The following is a 23,061-nucleotide window of genomic DNA, read 5'->3' as shown; positions in this document are numbered from 1 at the left end:
GCCTCTTAGGCTATAACATTATGATGTGAATTCAGGATCTTTAAGCCGATTTTCTTTTCTTTGTACAGACTCTTGCAGCTGCTAGAATGCTGACACCATCAGGGCCTATTGACAAAACACAGTGGGGTGACTCTGTTTACAATGGGCCATCACCTGCTACACATTCGACAGATGCACAATTGAAGGTGCCATCTCAACTTTGGAACTTATACTGGAAATAAAAGTCATTTGTCTCCGATCTTCCTTACCCAGCATCTTTTTGTTCTTTACATGAGTACAGCAAGAGCTTGCTGCGGTTTTCAAGAAAATCAGTGACATGCAGACATGCACCATTGGCTTGTATGAGCTTTACGGGATCACACAGTTGTACCCGTACTTGCATCATGGCCTTAGTGACTGATTCACGAGGAACAAAAAGAAGAATAAATGTATGTCTCCAATGAGGGCTTTCGTCTTCTGAAATGGAACTTTGTTTCTTCTCTATGCATGCGGGAGTGGGGGAAGGGGGCTTAAGGGTAGTTTAAATTGCACAGGACAAACCTTAAGAATTGATACCTCCTTGCTCTCTATCGTGCAAACAAGGTGTTGCTCCACTAGAACTGAGGTTTGGGGACAATTTCAGTGTGCAGGGAGGCAGGGATATTATTGAGTATTGACATTTAACATTGGGTCTTTCAGGTTGATATATTTTTGCAGCTACACAATGCGAGTGAGGCATTCCGGACATTTATAAGATATGGATTAGAACAGGTTGGTTGGTACCCACCTAAATAATTTGTTTTTGTGTAATGCCTATTATAACAAACAAAGTGTTGGCTTATGAACTACTTGTATTGTTATGATTGCAATGGAATGCAATGCAGATGGAGAGAAATACAGCAGCTGGAAGGACACCTTCGAGCATGCCAATGTCGACGACTCCTCCTCCTGTTGCCATAAATCTCTCCTCACCAAAGCTTGCACTTATGTCCCCTGTCCATTTGAAGCAGCAGCACAATGTGATGAAGCCTCATGAACTCACAAACAACTCTTTGGTTGTTGAAGTTGATGATGCCGCCACCATGTCCAGTCGTGATGTCTCATCAAAAAGGCTGATGAACGCATTCTCTGAATTGAGGAAGCAGCTTCCCATTCCCAAAGTGGACCGTAATGAGAAATATGCATTTGCAGGTAAAGGGATCATGATACGATCCCTCCCCATTTGGGAGATTGAGAACTATGTAATTTGTTGTGCTTTTAGATTGGGCTTCCCTCTCACTTTTGAATTGGGGGACATGCCATGTGATGAATCAATGATGAGGTTTTGGCCCTCGTCTCTAAAGACCATCTCACACAAGGGTCACAGTCCATTGGCTCACTCTCTTGGGCAACTCCAACCTCATCAAGAGATATCCCATAAACCCTCATCAATTTTGTTCCATGCCTAGGTAATAGGGATTTCTAACTCGACTAGCCTAGCACGTCAAGCCAAGTCTGAGTATCGGCAAATAGCATTTTCTTATTATGGTCTAACATGACCATATTATCTTGGTCCTTCATGACCGTACTCCCACTAGAGTTCTTTGTTTCAGTATATCAGATATCAATTATATGCACTTATAAGGCCTTTAATGGCCACAGAAATCCAACAGAGAGAAACATAGGGCTTTAGAGAGATTGACTGCTTGAGTGCCAAGAAAAGAGTTTAAAATTTTGGACTTGTTTGAAAGAAAATTTATTTTTTATGATATCTAAAAGAAAATTGTTTCATGCGGTGGGGACCGCATTTCTACATTTCCTGTCCCCGAGGTATAAAGCATCTATGGTGGGGGTGGGGGTGGGGGTGGTAATGTGGAAGTTATGATGATGCCAACAAATGTTCTTCTTATGGATGAGAAAGCATTGTCGGGTCTCCAGGCTTGCATGGAAAGGCTCAAAAGCGGTGCAGTGGAGCCCATGTAGGAGGGAGTGAGCTTCTACCTTGTTTCAATTTTGAGGAGTTGTGCTCAGAGAGAGAGAAAGAGAAGAGAGATAAGGGGCGGGAGAGAAGCGCGGTGATTTGGAAGGAATTAACGAGTGAGAGGGAGAGATGAAGCGAAGTGATTTGGTTGGAATTTAGGAAAGTCCTCTATACATTTGCTAGAAGAAGAGGAAATGGAGAGCAAGACTCACTAAAACAAGACATAATCCCAGTGGTAGTTATGGTGTGGTCTTCCATTTTGGATTTACAAAAAGTTGATAATCCGACTCTTGTTGACCAGGTCCCAGGTCCAAGTCGACCCTTAGACCTCGTCGAGTCAGGTTTAACTCAACCTATTTACCACAAAGAATCGTTTCAAGGGCAAAGCAAACAATCAGATTGTAATATACACACACTCTCTCCCTTTCTCTCTCTCTCTCTTACATCTCTTACATTTACATGCTACCTACCAAATAACTACTAATGCCATACATGTGTCATATGAACATAGGTTTATGTTAGGGGCAAGCTTTCTATGCTTCCCCTACAACATAAAACTTATATACTTCCCCTTATCTAACCTTACATACCTCACGTCTCTGCACTATTTTATTTTTAAGTTTTTTTTCTATAAACTATTTGACACCAAATTTTGAACGTCCAATCCTCTATTAAACTCGCGCTATCGAAAAATATAAAACAAATATTTCTGATAAAGAAACCAAAATACCTCTTAAAGTTTCAAAGGATATTTTAGTCATTATATTTTATCAAAAAAATATATTTTGGTTCTATTACTGGGATATGAAAGAATGTATAATGAATAGGTGCTGTAATCACATACATAATAGGATGGAAAGAATAAGAGGAAATGGTGATAAATGGTTACAAGATTACTTATAATGGCAAATACCACCAGAGACTGCAATACACAGAGAATTTCGCAATTTCACGAACTGAGCTTTAATCAGTTATTTAGATATTCCTCCAGCCTAAGGGGATCAACAACATAGAATAACAATATTAAATAGTACCTGTACAGCAAGCAACCAAGCCTCCTGTAGCAAAGCTGAAAATATGCTTGAAATGCTTGAACAGCCAGACCTCCACTGCTGGCATAACTTACTGTTCTTTTCATCCCGCATGGCATTGTGTCAAACATGAGCAAGTGCTAATAGGGTAAATCCCAGCTCTACCACCTACAAAAAATTAAATTGATTTAATAAAAGAGATAACTAAGAAACCACCTTATTTAAAAAAACAAACAACAAATATCTATAATGCAGCTAGCAAAAGGCAAACAAACAGTACATAAAGTCCCATTTTACATATTCAATGGCTATTTATACTTTTGTGGTCCCTGTTCAAAATAATGACTAATCCCAAAGTTTCATACTCATAAATGTTCTATTAGCAGTTTGCCATCATATTATGGGCAGAAATCAAATCCCAAGTCAACAAAAATATCAACGTCTTGAGATGCAATTCTTATCATCTATGAATCTCTCTCTCTCTCTCTCTGGGTACTTAGGTGCAGCAACGCTTGCCAATTTTGGTGAAGATCCGAAAAGGAGAAGATGGAGAAGCTTGCGAGGTTTAGGGCCCAGAATGGGACAAGTGACCTCCTTTTTTCAATAAGAGCTGAGGTAGTGGCGCCCTCACTAATGATCCAATTATTCCTCTCAATTCAAGTGGGCCAAAGAGTGGCTGAGATAGATGCTATCCATAGAAGAATTCTTGAATTTTTCCAAGGAGTTCAAAGGCATAAGGAAAAGAGGTGAGGGATCGATTGGGGAATGACCCATAGCCACTTGAATAAAAGAAGAAGGTCGGTCCAAAGGGCTAAGGCAACCTCGCAATTTAGAAATAGATGTTGATTGGTTTCTTTAGCTTTGAGGCACATGGTGCATCTGTTAGGAAAAGCGATACCCCCTTGCCTTAGTTGATCGAGTGTCAAAGCCCTTTGATGGAGTGCTATCCAAGTAAAAAGCTGGATTTTGAGGGCAAAAAGGAGCACCAAACCTTGGTGGCTATAGAGGGAAAAGCCGAGAGGGGAAGAGAAGGCGGGGAGTATAAGCTTCAGTAAAATGAAGCAACAGTGAATGAACCTGTTGGAGAGGGGGATCAGACAATTTTGTCATTGCACGTGGGAGAAAAAATATCAAATCGGGCAAGACCTAGAGATTAAAAAACTGGTGAAGCTTGTGGTCAACTAAGGGTCTCCTAAAATTTGGGTTCCAAGATCTCGCATTAGGTGGACCAGTAATGCTTTTTGCCACCGAAGAGGAAGGGTTACGGGTCAGACAAAAGAAACTAGCAAGGGAGTAGTAAAGCAGGTGGGGAGGAGGCGAACAAGGAATCGAGTTTCATCGTGTCTATGAGGTCGGTTCGAGTATGACTAGTTTGAGAGCAAGCTGACTGAAACGAGTAATTGATTCAATTCTCGCTTCGTTGTCAGGGGCAAGTGAGGGAGGAAGCGTGGCAAGTTCAGGCCTCCCTTCCCTTGAGAGGAGGCTAAACGACGCCCGCAAGTATTTGGTTTTATTGAGAGACCATCCAGTACCTTCACTGAGGTTCAGCCGGCGTGCCTCTTGATCTGCCACAAAGTTGGGTGTAGCCTCGGTGTCTGTCATAGCCTTAGTAGATTTTCTATTGATAGACACTTCCACATACATAAGCCCTCGTGCTTGGGGCTTGACTTTCTTCACTTGCCCCTTCAATGAGCAGCCTTAGAGCCCTCATGAGTTTTTCCAGTCTAGCGACTACGACTATAAAGAAAAAGGACATAAAGAAAGGGAAATGCTGGAAATTGTGGCCTCGATAAGGGTCACTCATCAGCCTGGTGAAAGGACTCTTCCTTTCTATGAAGACAAGTGCCACTTGACTTTGTCAATAACCAAGCTCCATAAGTGGATTCGAGGAAGGCCAATGCAAGATGGAAGGCTAACTAAGATGGGATGAGGCCATTGGCTCTACAGCACTTCCCCAGGAGTCAGCGAAGCATTTGACTATGGCTTGGTCAAGACAGATTCTTGTCATCTTAGTTTTTTCTAGGTTCGCCCTAGAGCCTGCAGCCAACTTGAAGCATTGGAGGAAAAGCAATAAACAACTAACTTTTAAAAAAAATGCATCGCAAAAAAAGAGGGTGTCATCGACATATTGGAGGTGGAATATAGAGAGACCCGACCTACACACTAGGAAACCCTAAATGCGTCCCATGCTATACACACGAGATAGTGATGCACTAAACACCTCAGCCACTATGGCAAATAGGAAAGGTGAAAGGGGGTCCCCTTGGCAGAGCCCTCTCGAAGCATGAATGTAACCCTTAGATGTGTCATTAATAAGGTCCAAAAATTGGGGTTTTGAAATACACCCTTGGATTCATCTCCACCATAGAGAGCCAAATGGTATTATGGACAAAGTCTCATCATCATAAGTTTTTTGATTATCAAGCCCGGGATTTTTGCACTACAGCGGGAATGGATGCACTCGTGTGCTATTAGAGCTCCATCGAGAATCTGACGTTCCTTCACAAAGGTCCCTTGGGATGATAAGATCACCTGACCAAGGACACGTTTAAGGCGGGACGCCAGACCTTGGGGATCTTGGCAATGAAAGTGTCATTCATCGCCTTATGGATAGTAGCTCGAGAGTGAAATTCATAAAAGAAAGCCATGATATCAGTCCCAAGGTTATCCCAAAAGACTTTGAAGAGGGCTATGGGGAAGCAGTCAGGGTCGGGGGCCCGGTCTCCATTGAGGTCTTTAATGGCTTGGAGTATTTTGTCCTCCTAAAAAGGGCTTTCCAAAGAGGATGCAGATTCGGGAGAAATAGAAGAGAAGGAGAAGTCCACCATTACTAGCCTAGGACCAATAGGGGAAGAGAAAAGCTTGGAAAAATAGTCGACAGCCGCTGCCTCAACGAGATTAGGATGGTCAGCAATCTGGCCCCCAACCTTGAAGTGGGCAATAGAGTTCTCCCTTCTTCGACAGTTAGCTATCTGGTAATCACGTTTGTGGATGGATCGAGAATCCAGCTGAAGTGGAGGGAGGTCTAAGTTCTTCAATGGAGTCTCAGTTTTGAATAGAGCTCAAAAGAGAGTCTTTTTGGTATCAGAAGTTTCCAGGGAGCTGTGAACTCCATGATTTAAGGAAAACTTTGAGCATTTGAAGCTTTTTCTACAAGATAAAACCGGCCCACCCATTCACGAGGGGGGAGAAGGACTCCCAATGGTTACAGACAGGAGAGGGGAAACTGGACTCTTAAAGCCAAGATAGCTCAAAGCGAAAAGGCTTAGGCCCTCTAGGAAGGGATAGGGTATTTAGCAGAATAGGTCTATGATTTGAAGCGGACTTAGGAAGCACCAGAGAGTGGGTGCTAGGGAACTCATGATCTCACTTGAGAGGGGTTAGAAATCTATCTAAATTTGAGAGGCTTCGATAAGCCGAATGACTAGACCAACTGAACTCCGCTCCTTCCAACAAGATGTCTAAAAGACTGTTATGAGACCATCGGGTGATATTAAAATCACCTCCTACACATCACGTAGAAAAAAGGGAGGGTGGAATAGATAGCTAAGGATGGGCTAGAATGAGGGCTTGTGCATGAAGGCATCTGGTGAACAAGCTGGGTAGGCCTCGACATCAAAGCTTAATTAGGTGAGGCAATGGTGGCAACAAGGTTGGGACATGGGGGGAGAGAAGAGGAGGAGATGAATTAGGAGGAAAATGGGGAGGTGGACTAATGAGGTTAGGGGAGGGCATACAAAGAGGTGGTGTAGGAGGAAGGGGTTGCAAGTCTAGGATTGCGTAGAGAAAGGGTGGAGAGAGAGAGGGGAAAGAGAGCAAGGGTATAGAGGGTACAAGAGCTTGGGCAGAACGAGATAAAGGAGCATTCTGCATGTGAACACGATTGGATGGGTGAAAAGGGGGGGAATAGGGAATGAGAGGAGAGGGCACATGTACACCTTCCATGTTAAGGAGGGGTTGAGAAAAGGTAACTGAGGAAACAACATGGTCAACAAGTGGAAAGAGGGAAATGGAGGTGGGAGGGAGAGTTGCGTCCTACTTCCCTAAGACCAGAGGGAGACCCGGAGTGAGGACACTTGGTATCACGTGATTGGGAAGGGAAGCAGCGATCACATGCTCACCAAGAGGGGTGCAACGAAGGACAAGGGATAAGGAGCCATGTGGCAGCCCCTGAAAATAGGAAACTGCGATCAAGAGATCGCGGAGATGCATCCAAGAGAGAATCAATGGGGGACGATCGAGAAGGAGCCACGTGACTGTTCTAGATGGGGAGGTAGAGCCGCCTGCTCTAAGGCCAGGGATGAATTGCCTAGGGAAATGCGGTTTGTGGAGGCACCTGTCGTTCCATCGGCCTTAATCATGGGAAGCTCGAGAGGTGGTGATACTCCTAGGGCAAAGTTTGCCACACGATCGAAACTTGGACGCTGATGGTGATTTCTTAACTACCCTCTATGTGAGACCTTGGTCCATTCATCCTGGTGTACTGAGGAACATGATCCAAACAGAGGAGGATCGTGGTCTCTAAGATGGTGGGACGATGGGGGAGAGGCGAAGGACCCAGGCCAGGGGAATGTGGAAGAATAGGCCATTAACTTCAGCCAAATAAAGGGTGGGATGAGGGAAGGGGCCAACGATTCCACAAGAAGTTGGATTGATCCAAAAAGAAGGGTGCCCGAGGACCGCCAATGGATCGAGCTAAACACGCAGCAAGAGTCCCCAATTTTTTTGAAAGTGTCAATGTGTAGCGCCTGCATGGGAATGTTGGCTGCCTGGAGCCAAATTGTTTGCAGAAAAATTGCTCCCAAGTTCTCTCTCCAAGCAGAAAGGGCGAGAGATGCCCCATTGAACCGAGAATGGTGTCTCTGCAGAGCACTATTACGGCTGACTTCATATGGGAAAGAGAAAAGAAATTCTCAAGGCAGGTAAGGACTGAGACGACCCAAACTTCCTTATTCCATTTCTCTAACCATTGATGTTGTGGGGGAGTGAGGGGGGAGGGTGAATCAACCCACCAAAGAGGACCTCAAGGCCTTCACAATATAGGAAGAATGTGGCCCCCCAATTGGAACGACGAAAGGGGTGAGGGAGCTCTATTATGGATGAGGTGAGAGTAGCTATGGTAAAGGGGGGAGGGGGGAGGGGAGCGGCTAGAGAGAAAGAGGGTTGGGCGAAAGAAGGCGGTGGTCGAGTAGGGGCAGGGCTTAGGTGGAGGAAGGCGGTGGTCGAGGAGGGCCTAGGCACGGGTGAGGAGGGATAGCACTCCCATACGAACCCTGTTGTAGGGAATTTTTGACACACTTGCATCCCCGATATGAATATAGGACGAGCCAGTAGCAACCTAGACCCGCAGGTACCAAAAACGCCTAGGGACTGACTATGAGAGCCCCTGATCAAATAAGCCTAATTTTGGAAGAATTCGAAAAGGTGCCATCTCGACCTCAAAGAGTATGAGAAGGTAGCATTAGATGTCACATACATGCCCACTAAGTTTTGTCTCGATTCGACAACGATAAAGCAGATCAGAACGATATTTCATTTGCAATGTTGCTCTCTTACATGCCCAAAATACTGCATAATTGGAGCTATATTGTTGAGGCCTCAGGTGGTTGTCAGACAACGACATTTGAACTCATAAGGCTAAAAAACCTTAGAATATCAAGTTTCGGCTCTTTCAGACCTACTGAAGGCCGACTTTCCCAAAATAGGTAGGCCTTACACTATTCATGAGAGGCTTAAAGAACCAGTTTCCATTAATGTAAATTGTGTTTTTCAAAAATGGGATTTCTTTCAAGTGGCATAACCTCTTCATCTTGAACCCAATCGAGACCAAATTTTAGAATGTGGTTCATTTCATCGAGACCCACGTTTCGACATATGGCACACACAATTTTAGAATGTGGGAAGGTGACGCAGTGAGGTTATTCAATTATCTTGCCTTCCCCTTTTGCTTTTCCTCTTCTTCTCTTCTTATCTCGTCTCACTCCTTAGAAGGGGCTGTGCTTTTGGTTAAATCTTTCCCGTGAGGCCTATCACATTTGACTGGCCCCGGAGTGCCTTTGCTTTCTCCTCTTATTCTTTCTTCACCCCTCCTCACTCTACTTTTATTTTAAAGTCACTCTTAAGAGGCTCTTCTGAGGCGCATTCTGGTCGGGCTTGACCCACCAACATAGTGTCTTGTGAATCCCCTAGGGTATCTGAGTCTCGTGCTCAGTGCCGTCGGTAATACCTCCTGGGGGAGGTGATGCCAGAAGATTGCCCAATTTTCCTTCATTTTCTTTCGTGCTTTCAGTAATACCTCCTGAGGGGTGGAATAGATGGCTAAGGATGGGCTTGACAGAGGGTTTGTGCATGAAACCATCTGGTGAAGAAGCTGGGTAGGGCTCGACATCAACGCTTGATTAGACGAGGCAATAGTGTCGCCACGGTTACGAGATGGGAAGAAAGAAGAGGAGGAGATGAATTAGGAGGAAAATGGTGAGGTGGAATAATGAGGCTAGGGGAGGGCATACCGAGCGGGGGTGCAGGAGGAAGGGGTTGCATGTGAACACTCGCACCAACATGATTGGATGGGCGAAAATGGGGGAAAGGGGCACGACAAGAGAGGGCATGTGACCACCATCTGTGTAGAGGAGGGGCTGAGGAAAGGTAACTGAGGAAACAGTAGGTCAGCAAGTGGAAAGAGGGAAGGGGATGTGTGCCGGACAGTTGCTTGCTACTTTCCTAAGACCGGAGGGAGACCTGAAGGGCGGACACCCAGTGTCACGGGATTGGAAAGAGAAGAGGCGATCACACGCTCACAAGGAGGGTTAGACGAAGGACAAGGGACGAAGAGCTATGTGGCATCTCTTGAAAAGAGGAAACTGCGATCAAGAGATCGTTGAGATGCACACTAGGGGAGGATCGATGGGGGGACAATCGAGAAAGGGCCACGTGGTTTTTCCAGATGGGGAGATAGAGCCACCTACTCTAAGCACAGGGATGACTTGCCTTGAGAAATGGGGTTTATGAAGCCACCTATCGTCCCATCGGCCTTAATGATAGGAAGCTTGAGAGGTAGTGAAGCTCTTGGGGTACCAGTTTGCTTAGTGCCAACTCTGTGAGCCGCTTGATCGAAACTTGGACGCTGATGGTCATTTCTCGACTGCCCTCTATGCGAGACCTTGGTCCATCCATTCTCGTGTACCAAGGAACGTGATCCAAACAGAAGAGGATCGTGGGTCTTTAAAATGGCGAGACGATGGAGGAGAGGTGGAGGACCAAGCCAGGGGAATGTGGAAGAAGAGGCCATCGGCTTCAACCAAGTGGAGGGCGGGATGAGGGAAAGGGCCAACGATTCCATGAGAAGTTGGATTGATCAAAGAGGAAGGGTGCCTGAGGACCACTAGTAGACCAAGCTAAATGCTCCGCAAGAGTCCCCAATTTTTTTGAAGGTGCCGATCTGCAACATCTGCATGGGGATGTTTGTGGCCTAGAACCAAATTGTTTGCAGAACGACTCCCCGGTTCTAATTCCAGGCAGAAAGGGCAAGAGATGCCCCATTGAACTGAGAATGGTGTCCTTGTAGGGCACAATTACAGCTGACTTCGGATGGGAAAGAGAAAAAAACAAGGCCTGATACGTTATTGCAAAAGAATATAGGCGGATTAAATTTTTCATCATGCACATAAAGCTGCAAAAGGTGACACATCATAAATCATTGAGGGGACATGAACAACCAAACAGACACACATGAGTTCATCATTATTCCTTTTTCAATGACTATTTAACTCATGATTATGATTAGGTATATGACATATCAAACAGTAGATAATATCAAAGGTTGTAACATAAGGAACTGTCAAAACATATAAACATTTTAATGGAATTACATTGAAACAGATATTCTAACTGTTGTGTGTCTTTTTCTTTTTGGCTCAACAAGACCTGATTTGTTATTGCAGAAGAATATAGGCTCATTAAATTTTTTATCATGCACATAAAGCTGCAAAAGGTGACACATCATATATCATTGAGGGGACATGAACAACCAAACAAACACGCATGAGTTCATCATTATTCCTTTGGTCCACAGTTGTGCATTATGAACATGGGCAATCCATCTTAAAAGGAGACTGAGTTACACTCCAAATAAATATATATAAAACTTAAGAGTTTAGATTAACTACTCATGAAGAATTGTGCGAATTTAATTAATCCATAAATTTACTAATCACATATTCGTCGTGCACTACTGATGATGAAACCATGATCCATCCAAAAAACGATTCAAGTATATAGGTAGTTGTAGATCCACAACAAGAACATCAGAAGAAACACATAGTATATGAATCCAATTCTGCATTGATAGAGAGGAACTGGACTTTTAGCAATTCACAGTCAACATAAATATTGATGATTATTTTGGAAGCTTACGTAAGGCCACCAGCCTGCAAATACAGACTGTTGTGGCCACATAACCATGGCACCCGTTGGAACATCCGTATGCATATAGAAATGCAACTGTGAAAATCAGAGGACCACAAAAGCTTTAACTTAGATAAAGCAGAATCCATCATGGGATGAATTGGACTGCCACTTCAGGAGTCCACACAAAATTATTTATGATGCCCTGGCAAGAAGAAATGAAGAATACTCAACATGTGTCCAAGAAAATATCACTTTTCTTCACAAGTATCTACTATCTTATACAAGGATTAATATTCCCATAGAATTTAGGAGCCAATATAAGATGAATTAATCTCCCTCAAAATATACAAGTCATCTAATGCTTAAGCGGCTCACCAAATGTAAGTATTCCCTTGCCATATGTTTCGTCAATCCCTTGCCATATGTTACAGTCAGAGTGTAGAAGTCAATCCCTTGCCATATGTTCCATCAAGAAAAGGGGAATCAGTGCCATTGCGAGGGCACCAATTCTGGAGCTATGGCAAGTTTATGGGTAGAACTTTTACCAAGGGAAGTGATGAGGTCAATTATTTCACCTAGACAAAGTGCATCTGTCAGCACAAGGGAGATTCTTGAAATTTGACTTCTCGCTAGTATCTATTTTCAAGGCATACATATAGTTGACCAGAAAACTTTTGCAAGTTAGACCCAGAGAGTGCAGCCATCAAGTGGATTTCGCATGCCAAGACCATGAAGGATCAAAGTGGCGAAGATGGATTAGGTGTCCAAGAGTTTTGATGGCTGCTATCTCAAAAAATGGTGCATGGAACCCCCTAAAAAAGCACTCGGTTGGCAAAAAAGAAAGAAAAAATAGCTAAACAACTTCTCCAAATAACCTTCCCATTATAATATGCAGAAATTTTGAGAAATAAGCCATAAGGCATAGAATTGTCATGATGGCAGATACCATGCCCTGATTTTTACTATATTTGCAGCATCATTTGACATTATAGAGATGAAAAACTAAGGCAGTTATACTAGCAACGTAGCAACAAGAGATTAATTTTTCTTTCCATCCCTCCTGCATCTACGCAGAGGAATATGATTTTCAAAAGCCAATGGATTTCAACATGAAGTTGTACCTTAGTGAGCAGTAAACTTAATTGCTGAATGACATCAATTATGTGATCGGACTTCACAGCCTAAAAGGAAGAAAAGGCACAAAAGGAATTTAGTGAATAACCTAAAACCTAAGCATTTCAAATAGTTTGAGCCTATGCCCAATCTACCTAAAAATCTGCAATTCACAAAATACAATACAAAAAAGACAATACCCATGTCCGGTTCTTAACTCGATTAGAGACCGATGGATCCAATCCAAGGAATCTAGCATTCTGAAACACCACGCATGCACATCAAATCAAAGTGCTATTCCATCCAGAAAATGCAACCAGATCAAAAGCACGCACTAAATCACCCTCTATGTTTCAATTATAATAAGAGTATGAAATAAACATCCCACTAAGGAATTGAACTTACCAGAGGAGAATTTGTATCTACACCAATATAACCTGAAGATGATTAAAAGAATTTCTATCTCCCACCTACACTGGTACAATCTCCTTTTCTTACCACCACACGAGTAACTCACGAGCCTCCTTGTGGCTTCCTCCAGAGTTGGGTCGCGTAAAGCTCAACCTTGATGGTTGTTCCATAGGCAACCCAAGGCCATCAAGTATAGGTCTTTTTAGAGACCACAAAGGCTCCACTTTGACCTCTTTCTCGAAGTCCATAGGTCACTCCAATTTCCAATCAGCAGATGCTAGATCATATTTCTTGGGGGCCTCAAACTATTTGACAACTCTTGGGGCCAAGCTCTCACCATAGCAAGGGACTCCCACAATGTTATTTCATGGGCCTCTGGTTCGGCTAACTGCCAATGGCCCCTGCTCCACATTTATCCCATGTAAGAAGAGGACTTATAAACTTATGATTACTTGGAGACAAATATACTGCGAGAGTAACATAGAAGCAAACTTCTGCTAAAGAGGGCACACCACAAGCCATAGGCTAAGCATTTTTTGCATACTCAGTCAGAGTCCCTTCTAAGGGTTCCCGCTCCCTTCCCCTCTTTCTCCTTCCTTTAATTACCGTCTCTAGGGATTTTGTATATAGCTCTGTCCCCCAAGGGCAGCCATTTTTGATGTACAAAACCCCCCAGGTGGTCCTATTTTGTACTATCTTTTTTTCTTTTCAATACAACTTCAAAAAAAAAAATACACAACCAATGCTGCAACCAACAACAAAATATTATTCTAATAGCATAATTTGTATCTCCTACAGGACCCACATATCCAAGTCTAGCTCCGCTATAGTTAACTGGTTACACAAAACAATAGAAGACAAGATTATACACAATGTATATTTTCTTACCAATAAGTTATAACACCATCCTAACGGCCAAAGGTAAAACTATAATCATAAAATACAAAAAGCATTATTGAAAAACAAGCTCAGGTTGGAAAAGAGAACTAAATGACCTTAAGTTTTGCCAAAGCTGCCAGATCTCCAAGTATACATAGATACAAATTGGTGGATATTTGTTACCAATTTTATAACATATATGCTTGTTTACAGTAGCTAGAAATAAAGATTGACCAACACATTTGGTTGTATCAAAATATGTATATGAGAGTTTTGATGAATAACAGACAATTAATAATTGGGTGGGTTTTTGTCATTCACTTTTTATCGAAAGATTTACAAGGCCATTGCAAGCGTTTCAAAAGCTCCCCAGCCACAACCGAGCCTTTCCTCCCACCCAACCTGCAGCATTCCCCAACCTTACCATACACAACCTTAAAAAAAGGAGGATTTCAAAGTAGACAATGAGAAATGCTCAAGTACCATTTTCTCATGTTATTAGTAATACAAAATGTACTATTTGGACTTCATGCCTCGCTTATGTCTCTCTCGTGTTCATACTTTTATTTTTAAAGGGAATGGTTTCTATAGGTTGAGGCCCTATATATATTATTTATATATGTATGCATATATATATATATATATATATATACATATTAAAAATGCTTATAATCGATTTTGAACAGTGTTTCACCCCACACTGACATGCTATGTCGATGGCGATTTATTGAAAGGAGCTGCAACGAACGACGCGTGGTCCGTTGTGGCTTTGTGTTTTTTTTTACTGCCATGGACATGCTATGCTCGTGACGGGGGTACAGCCACGGAATAGCTAGCTCCGTAGCGGTCCTTAATCCTCCGAAAAAATCCGGAGGCACCGACCTTAGGGGCAAAAATACTATTCATTTTCGCCCATAGGTGTATATATATATATATATATAGAGATAGGAGAAAGCTAACAATAGCTGGCAAGATATAATGAATAGTAATATAGGTGGAATGGGAGCCATCAGATCTTCATCATATGGTACAAAATGTATATCACTGTTTTAATTTTAATTATCTTTTATAAATCGGATCATAATGAAATTTTAGACATGTATACTAAAAATTAGGGCGCACAAATAAAAAATATATTCCAAAATATAAAATGACCGAAATACCCTTGAAAATGATGGGGGTAGTATGGTCATTTTAAATTATTGAAAATAATTTTTTTATATTTTTATATGGTGCGCAATACTGTTAGGTATATACACCCAAAATTTCACATTAATCAGATTTATATAAAAAAATTAAAATTAAAATTAAAATAGTGATGTGTATTCTGAACCGCATGATAAGATAGGAATAACTGCAGATGATCCATCAGTTTCATAAAGTTCGATACTGCCACTGTGATCTAGAAAATTTGGAAAGCTATCAATAGTTTTAAAAGAACTAAAAAGAAGTAAGAAAACCAAGACCAGTTCTCAATAATTTGATAAATATATTTTTCAGAAGGTAAATACAATGGCAGATGAGTTGGCTAACTCGGAATCGGATGCATCTAGGAATAAGTCACAGCTATATGAAACAATAGGTGGTAGTCGTTTTTTGTCCATGAAGAAACATTCCTTATAGTCAAGTATCTTTATTAACAAAAAAATAAAAAAAATAAAAAACCACTAAATGGCAGAGGCTTGTCAATTATAAAAGGTACAATCCCTGAAAGTTCACAGATATGTTGCCAGTCTAGAAACATAACAAATACTACTCTGAAATTGATAGATACCACCCTTATGTTTCCAAACCAACCCAATTCTGAATGACAATTACATCTGATTTGGATAACAAATGATGAAGAATAAAGGTTGCATCTCCCATCACAGAAAATAACTTATCCTCTTAATACCAGCGAGCCCTATATTTGCACAAGTTCACATGTTGATGCTCCATTTCTCATTGCATGCCCGAAAAGAATTACAAAAAGAGAATATATTGTAAGGTAAATATGCATTACTGAGAAAACTTCATGTTCTTCCAAAAGACTTGACTATTTTCACTTTAGACTCCCATGTTTAAGATGATAAGCCTTCTAACACATATTAACGTCTAGCAGCATGCCACACTCATCAGCATGCATATAATCCTACACATCTCATGGCAACAAATGTTCATAACTTCACGTGGTTTGGTCCAGCAATACCATGGTTAGTACATTAGAATATTGAAGCATACAAAGTATCCATTCAGTCTAAAACTAAATATTACCTGCAGCTAATCTTAATTTCACAGGGAAAGCAAGGAGACGAGAACTTACCCCAATCCTCCATCTTCACCGTAAAATTTGATACATTATTTCATGAACCAAAAGTTTCAAAATCAATTGAGCTGCTGCGTAACAAGGTGAGGTCCTGCAGGCCCAGCAGGATATGAAAAGCCATTCGTTAACATTAATGATAAAGTTCAAGTTATACTTGTGTCTATTTGAAGCAGTCATTCCAGGAGCATTAACAAGATATTTGGTCTTGATTTATAGTTCTGTGCTTTTTTTCCCCTTTTTGATCTGTTTTTTAAATGAGTAAAGTGGGTGTTTTCTTCATCTTTGCAGTATTAAAGAACCATGCACAAAAAAAAATCAAATTTCCATCCTTTATGTTCCACATTTTCCTATATGAACTCGTACAGATAGTTGCAGCTAACATTTCCTATTTTCTCAAAGACTTGGTAGTGGTTTGTTCACTGTTTTCATTGGCTTGCTGGTACCCCTGTCACAATTGTTAGCTCACAAGACAATGCATCACTTGCTTAGTAAAAGCATTGAAACCAATAGTCCAGAAGAAGCTATTCTTCTATTTGGCTATTGTGGATCAAAATTTAACCAAATATAAGTTCTGACCTTTGTGAGTCAAAAGGATATAATGGGCAACACCATCAGCTAGGAACTAAATCCAGAAAATTCCAATTTTGTTTTTTATAATTGAAGTAAAAAATGTTACTTACAATTTCACCGAAATTCCATACATACTGAGACCTCTAATTTAACCCAGATAATACAATGGGAAAACTCCACCGTCCTTGTTATGTCGTGTTTCCAACATGGATAAAGCACTTCTGAAGCACCTTCCTTTATACATACATATATACCAGAATGCACTATCCTATTGGTGATTTTAGAATTACTCCAAAAATTTTGACAATAGGTCGCCCTTATATTAGTTAAAACTACCTTAATGTTTTCTTTTTTATCGAATTAGGGAATTGAGGGTAGTTGTGAATGAGTACAAAATCTCAAATTTCCAAACTCCCTCTTTGGATCATTGGGATTTTGTGAATCTTAATTTATTTTATTTTTTTCATCCGACTATCACAGACCCAAAAAATTTCTTACAATGCCTACAAGATCTAACTTGGATTACTACTAAAAAAAAAGAAGCATGGATATATGTGTACACTCTCACTCCCATGTGCACAAAACAAAGTTGGATACATCTCAATCTATCATTACCCATGATGTTTTTTAAATATGAGTGTTAGAGAAAGAATTATGGAAATTTTAGAACAAGACATCTCCTTGCACAGTTAGGTCTATGGCACTTTAAACAAACTGAATAAACTAAATGTTGACTAAAAATAGTTTAAAGAATGAACAACACCAGTCAACCACACAAAAAAAGTGAACAGATGGAGAATTCTTTCACTTGCACTCTCAAGGACGTCCATCAAAGCCTCTAAAAAAGAAGACATACATGGATGTGATGTGATGCACAACAGGAGGCAACTCTTATTGATAACTATATGCAAAGTGTATAGGGTTGATCAAAGCACGTGGGCTAAGAGGGCACATAGGAAAGAGGGGTTAATATTCTTTTGGACTCGCGATTTTGGACTGCATCAGTGTGTATGAGGTATTTTTAGCCTATTATTAGTAAAGGGACTGTAGTTGGTTCATAGTAAGAAGGAACAATAGGTCATATTTAGAAAGCAATGAGATTGCCATGGATGAAATCAAAAAAATATTAGGCAATGATGAAGCAAAGTATAGCCCTTTGAAAATTATAGATGAGGAGTTCGGCAATGATGAAGTAAAGTATAGCCCTTTGAAAATTATAGATGAGGAATGGAACTCACAGCTTATGAGCCCCCTAAACTTAGCAAGGTACTAACTTAACCCTACTCATTTCTACATTGATCATGAGATACACAATGAAGGTGAGTTCATAGATGCAATCAGCCAATGCAACATCGAACTCAACCATGATCTAGTGTCCAAGACAGGTTCTTAATGGATTGAGAGAGAGAGAGAGAAACTATACCGACAAGAAAGACTCAAGAAAGAAACAACAAGCACGAAATTACAAATACTCTTATCTGAAAACTAAAAGAAAATTTTGAGAGTAAGACGACAACTCAATATATTTAGGGGAAATTATTGCTAATATACCTTAATTTTAACAAAATTGGAAAAAAAACCAAAACTTCCCAAAACCTCACCCACACCTTTTTTCCCAATTTTTTGGATGAAAATGCCATTTACACTGTAAAGGCATTGACAGAATTACGATACTTCAAGTACCATAATACCTTGAAAATATATTACAGTACTTAGAGTACCGTAATACTTTAATAGGTATCATTTTATACGGTATTTAAAATACCGTAATAACTGCAATTAGCATTACGGTACTTGAAGTACCATAAAAACTAAAACCCATTTTACTGCCATAAAAACTAACCCATGTTATACGGCACTTCGAATGTCGTAAAACCTTTTCTCTTTATTATATTTATCTCTTTCATATCTATTTTTTTTACGTTTATCTCTTATTTTTCTCTCTCATTCTATTTAATATTTATCTCTTCTTTCTCTCAAATTTTTTTTTCTCTTCTCACTCCCGTGGATATTTGGCCGTGTCCAAATTGGCACGTAGAGTAAGATTGTAGAGAGAGAAAGAAGAGACAAAAAAGAATAAGAGAGAAAGAAGAATTGATAAAAATTAGAAATGAAATAGAATTGATAAAAATTATGAAAAAGAATTAGAGAGAAAGAATTGATAAAAATTAGAAATGAAATAGTTAAGTATAAACAAAATGGGAAAAGGGTTTACGACATTTTAAATGGAGCATTTAAAATGGCGTAAACCAGTTTCTCATAATAATTGAAAGAATAGATCAACATAAAAGAAATTAGAGATAAAATAGATAAATAGAAAAAGCGTTTACGCCATTTAAAATGCCGTAAACCCTTTTCTCATTTTGTTTATATTTATCTATTTCATCTCTAATTCCTTTTATGTTTATCAATTTTTTCTCTCTCTAATTCTTTTTCATATTTATCTCTTTCTCTCTCATTCTTTTTTATCTCTTATTTCTCTCACTACAATCTTACTCTACGAGCCAATTTGGATACAGCCAAATATCCCAGTTAGGGAGAGAAAGATGAGAAAAAAAAATTAGAGAAAAAGAAGAGATAAATATTAAATAAGGAGAAAAGGTTGCCGTATAACATGGATTAGTTTTTACAGTGGTAAAATGGGTTTTAATTGTTACGATACTTAAAGTACCGTAATTAGCTTCCATAGTTTTACAGTACTTAAAGTACCATAATGCTAATTGAAGTTATTGGTATTACGGTAGTATAAGTACCGTAATATATTTTCAAGGTATTACGGTACTCGAAGTACCGTAATTCTATCAATGCCTTTACGATAGAAAGACTACCGTAAAAGGCATTTTCGTCCAAAAAATAGCAAAATTTGAGAAAAAGGGTATGGGCAAGGTTTTAGGAAGTTTGGTTTTTTTTTCCAATTTTGTTAAAATTAAGGTATATTAGCGATAATTTCGCTATATTTAGGGACTTCTCACTCTTTCAATATCATCAAATTAAATATCTATTCTACAAAACGAGAAAGGAATGAAAGCAAACTATAGATAGCTACAATAACATCAAGTAAATTCAGAAAAATAAAATACAATAAATCTTCATTTTTACAAATCTATTTAACTTTTGTCATGGAGAAGTGGTTTTGTTTCCTCAGTGAGAGCATTCTCTCTCACTTGGCTATGTTGGATATTCAGATCAAATATAAACAGTGATGTTAGAGAATGACCCACCTCACCTCAAGGATCATATCCTATCTTGGAGGGTGCATTGGACCATAACATACCCACACTCATTGAATTTTAGTAAGGGGCATGATAGATCGTTTTGTCATATCTGCCTGGACTTATGTGATGTTGCATGAGAAAAAGACGAAAGAATCTCGATTTTGTATGGTTCAAAAGGGATTCCAGTCCTTATTTTGTTTGTTATTATCCTTCTAAAGATGTATATGCAACAAATGTCAAAACAAAAACTTGTGAACTGATCATTGTTGTCCAATGATATATTTTTTTAAGTAGAAATACACAATTACCAATATTTTCTTACTCAAATTTAGGAAAAATTGCCATGGTACAATAGCCAAGATTATACAAGTTCAGAAACAATGATGTTCTTAATTTTTTGCATTTTTTGAATGCCACAAAAAACATGGACTTGTCATCAAAAAGATAAATTGTGTCGAAAGTCAAACGTTTATAAAATCCTTTGCCCTATCAAAACTAAAAAATCAAAGATAGTCCCCCTCCATCTATGTTCATTCCCATGTCCCTAACAACCCTAGTGTAAGAAATCACTAAGTTGAGATTAAAGCTACATACCTGCTATTAACAAGAAAGTCAGTCTGCATCATCCTCCGTGTAGCCCCTTCAGCTTACCCTCAAACTTGTCCCTGTAAAAATAAAATGACCACCACTAATAAGTTAACCTTATTTGTGTGTGTGTGAGAGAGAGAAAGACAAGGGACGGGGGGGAGGGGGGTGGGGAATTTGGAAGACAAAAGATTGATTGAGCAAAGCATTTAACATAAGAGAATATAGTGGAAGCAATAAGCTTTACTTGATGGCAGCCTTTATCTAGTCATAGATCTCCTGTTTGCTAATGAACAACCAAACCATCCATGATGGGCACACAAATGCCATACTCGTCAGCTTCAAAAGTCGGAAAAAAATCTAAAAGAAAAAGAAAAACACACACTCACGCACACCTCATTTACATTTTCTTTTGCTTCGTAGGCCCCTCTATACAAATCTTTCAACCATAAAAAAAGAAGAAATAAAAAGCAAAAAGCCCATCCTTATTCCATGTTCCTCCATTTCCTCCATACAAATAAAGAAAATCAGAACAAAAACAACACTCCTCAACATAATTGATGCAATCCTCTACCCTTCAATACAATATCAAAATATAAAAGCCTAAGAAATAAGAAACAAACAATAAGATGTCGCAAGGAAGCCTCGAAACTATCCCTTCACCCGTACAACACGCACTGACAAACCTGCCACCATGAAATGCTTGACAAACTCAAAACATATTAACCTCCATTTTCTTTATTGATAAGTGTAAATAGACGATTCCAAGAGATTTTTTTTTTAATATGGAAAGATTACACAACTCCAAATTTTCCTTTTATTAACGTGGAAAATTATAGAGGGAAACTGCTACAAATAAAGAAGAACAAGCCAATGTTTTAAAATGAAGCCACATTGCTGCATATGCAGCTGCATCATGCGGTATGCGCCAAGAGGCGCATTGCAAAACAGTGCATTTGCGCTTCTGTAGGATGCTCCAGAATATGCAGCCACATAGCGCATAGCACATGCAGTGCAACGTTGTGGGTGAAAACAACCTCCCAAAAAGAGGTAGTTAAGTAATTTTGCTCCCAGAAAGGGGGAGAAAGGTTTGGGGGAATCTACCCAAACCGCAATAATGCCATGCATTAATCAACTACATACACCTTTGATAGTCTTTTAATTTGGCAATTTTTAAATTTGTGGATATGTTTTTCTTCGCTTTTTTTTTTGCCTAGATATTTCAGTGGTAGGAATCGAACTTGAGATGTGGCACTAACCACTCAAGCCCAACTCCTAGACAAACCAACCAACCAAAGATAGTCCTACAACATCTGTGCTCATTACTAGTCCCCATGTAGAAGGAATAAAATAAGTTGAGATTGAACCTACATACCTGCAATCCACAACAAAGTTGATGGAGACCACGTCGTCCTCAATGTAGCCCAAGATTCCCTTCAGCTTACCCTCAGACTCCTTACAAATACAAAACCACCACCAATAATAGGTAATTATCCGCGTATATGAATCCACAAAGGAAGAAACCTAAGAAATGAGAAACTTAAGAAACTATGTTATCACAAACAAGAAATTTCAGTATCCCCAACTTAGTTTTACCACCTCGAAAGGACTCTTACCAGTAGATCTATTGCATAGGCTATTATAGGCAAACTCGATCTGAAGCAGTGCTAGATCCCATTGTTTCTTCTTTTACCAATAGATCTATTGCACACGCTATTATAGTCTGCGGATGATAAGCACTACTAAATTGTAACCGAGTGCCCAATTTCTTCCACAAAGTTACCCAAAAATAGCTGAGAAACATCGTATCCCGATTTGAAGTTATCGTCTTTGGAACACCATGCAACCTCACCACCTCTTTGAAGTACAAGTTAGCAACATTTGTGGCATCCAGAGTCTTCTTGCGAGGTATAAAATGAGCCATCTGAGAATCTATCCACCAATATGGATATAGAATCCATAACACTTTGAGTCTGCAGAAGTCCCAGAAGAAAATCCATGCCAACAACTTCCCAAGGTGCATTAGGAATAGGAAGTGGAGAGTAGAGCTCAGTATTTTGTCGTTGCCCCTTAGCCAGTTGACACGTATGACACCTCTAAATAAACCATAGACCATCTCTCTTCATTTTTGGCCAATAGTACTTAGACTCCACCAATACTATAGTTTTGTCTCGACCAAAATGTCCACCAAGACCTCCCCCATGGAGCTCTGCTATTAGGGTTTCTCTAAGGAAACCTATAGAAAAATCCATCTAGAATAAAAAAATCCTCAACAACTTCACTGTAACACTGGTCCCATATCCTCCCTAAAGTCGTCATCATCTGCATAAAGATCCTTCATAAACTCGAACCCAGTAATAACAGTCACCATGGTAGTTAATAGAGTCGACCTTCTACTCAAAGCATCTGCTACTCTATTCTGACTGCAACAACCCATATGGTATGGAGCAGTCTTACTCTCAAAATCCCATAAATTTTTCTGTAGTAATTTATCTAGAAAGAAAAGATAGTGATGAGAGATTAGGATGCATCTAACCTTGCTATGTGTACATAAAAGAATCCATTGTCCATTGCATGTTCTTTCTTTCTAAGTTGTAATTCAGGTTA

The 23,061-nt window shown here is 39.9% G+C and overlaps 1 protein-coding gene across 47 annotated transcripts in view; it reads right to left on the bottom strand.

Moving 5' to 3' along the window:
- Nucleotides 1-23,061, bottom strand: part of LOC110006665 (uncharacterized) — an 82,176-nt gene that overhangs the window by 15,361 nt on the left and 43,754 nt on the right. For 27 of the 47 annotated variants that reach the window (XR_016048137.1, XR_016048139.1, XM_088856431.1 and 24 more), the window contains exons 2-4: nucleotides 20,464-20,534; nucleotides 16,082-16,175; nucleotides 2,974-3,138 (exon numbers count right to left, since the gene is read on the bottom strand). The exons of 2 other annotated variants lie outside the window; for them this stretch is intronic. Coding sequence is in view for 19 of the 45 variants with exons in the window: in XM_088856355.1 (XP_088712481.1) it covers nucleotides 2,974-3,084 (111 nt within the window). In the remaining 26 variants the exon portion in view is untranslated. Of the gene's footprint in view, nucleotides 1-2,973; nucleotides 3,139-11,382; nucleotides 11,579-11,751; nucleotides 11,952-12,497; nucleotides 12,558-12,707; nucleotides 12,727-16,081; nucleotides 16,176-20,463; nucleotides 20,535-20,701; nucleotides 21,141-21,829; nucleotides 21,979-22,070; nucleotides 22,948-23,061 lie in introns of those variants that run through there. 18 more of the 47 variants (XR_016048135.1, XM_088856411.1, XM_088856352.1 and 15 more) reach the window with 7 other exon arrangements.

This window comes from Amborella trichopoda, chromosome 2 (genome assembly GCF_054954075.1).
Source record: "Amborella trichopoda isolate Santa Cruz 75 chromosome 2, AtrichopodaSantaCruz75HAP2 v2.0, whole genome shotgun sequence".
Classification (NCBI taxonomy): Eukaryota; Viridiplantae; Streptophyta; class Magnoliopsida; order Amborellales; family Amborellaceae; genus Amborella; species Amborella trichopoda.
This window is presented reverse-complemented; position numbering and strand designations above follow the sequence as displayed.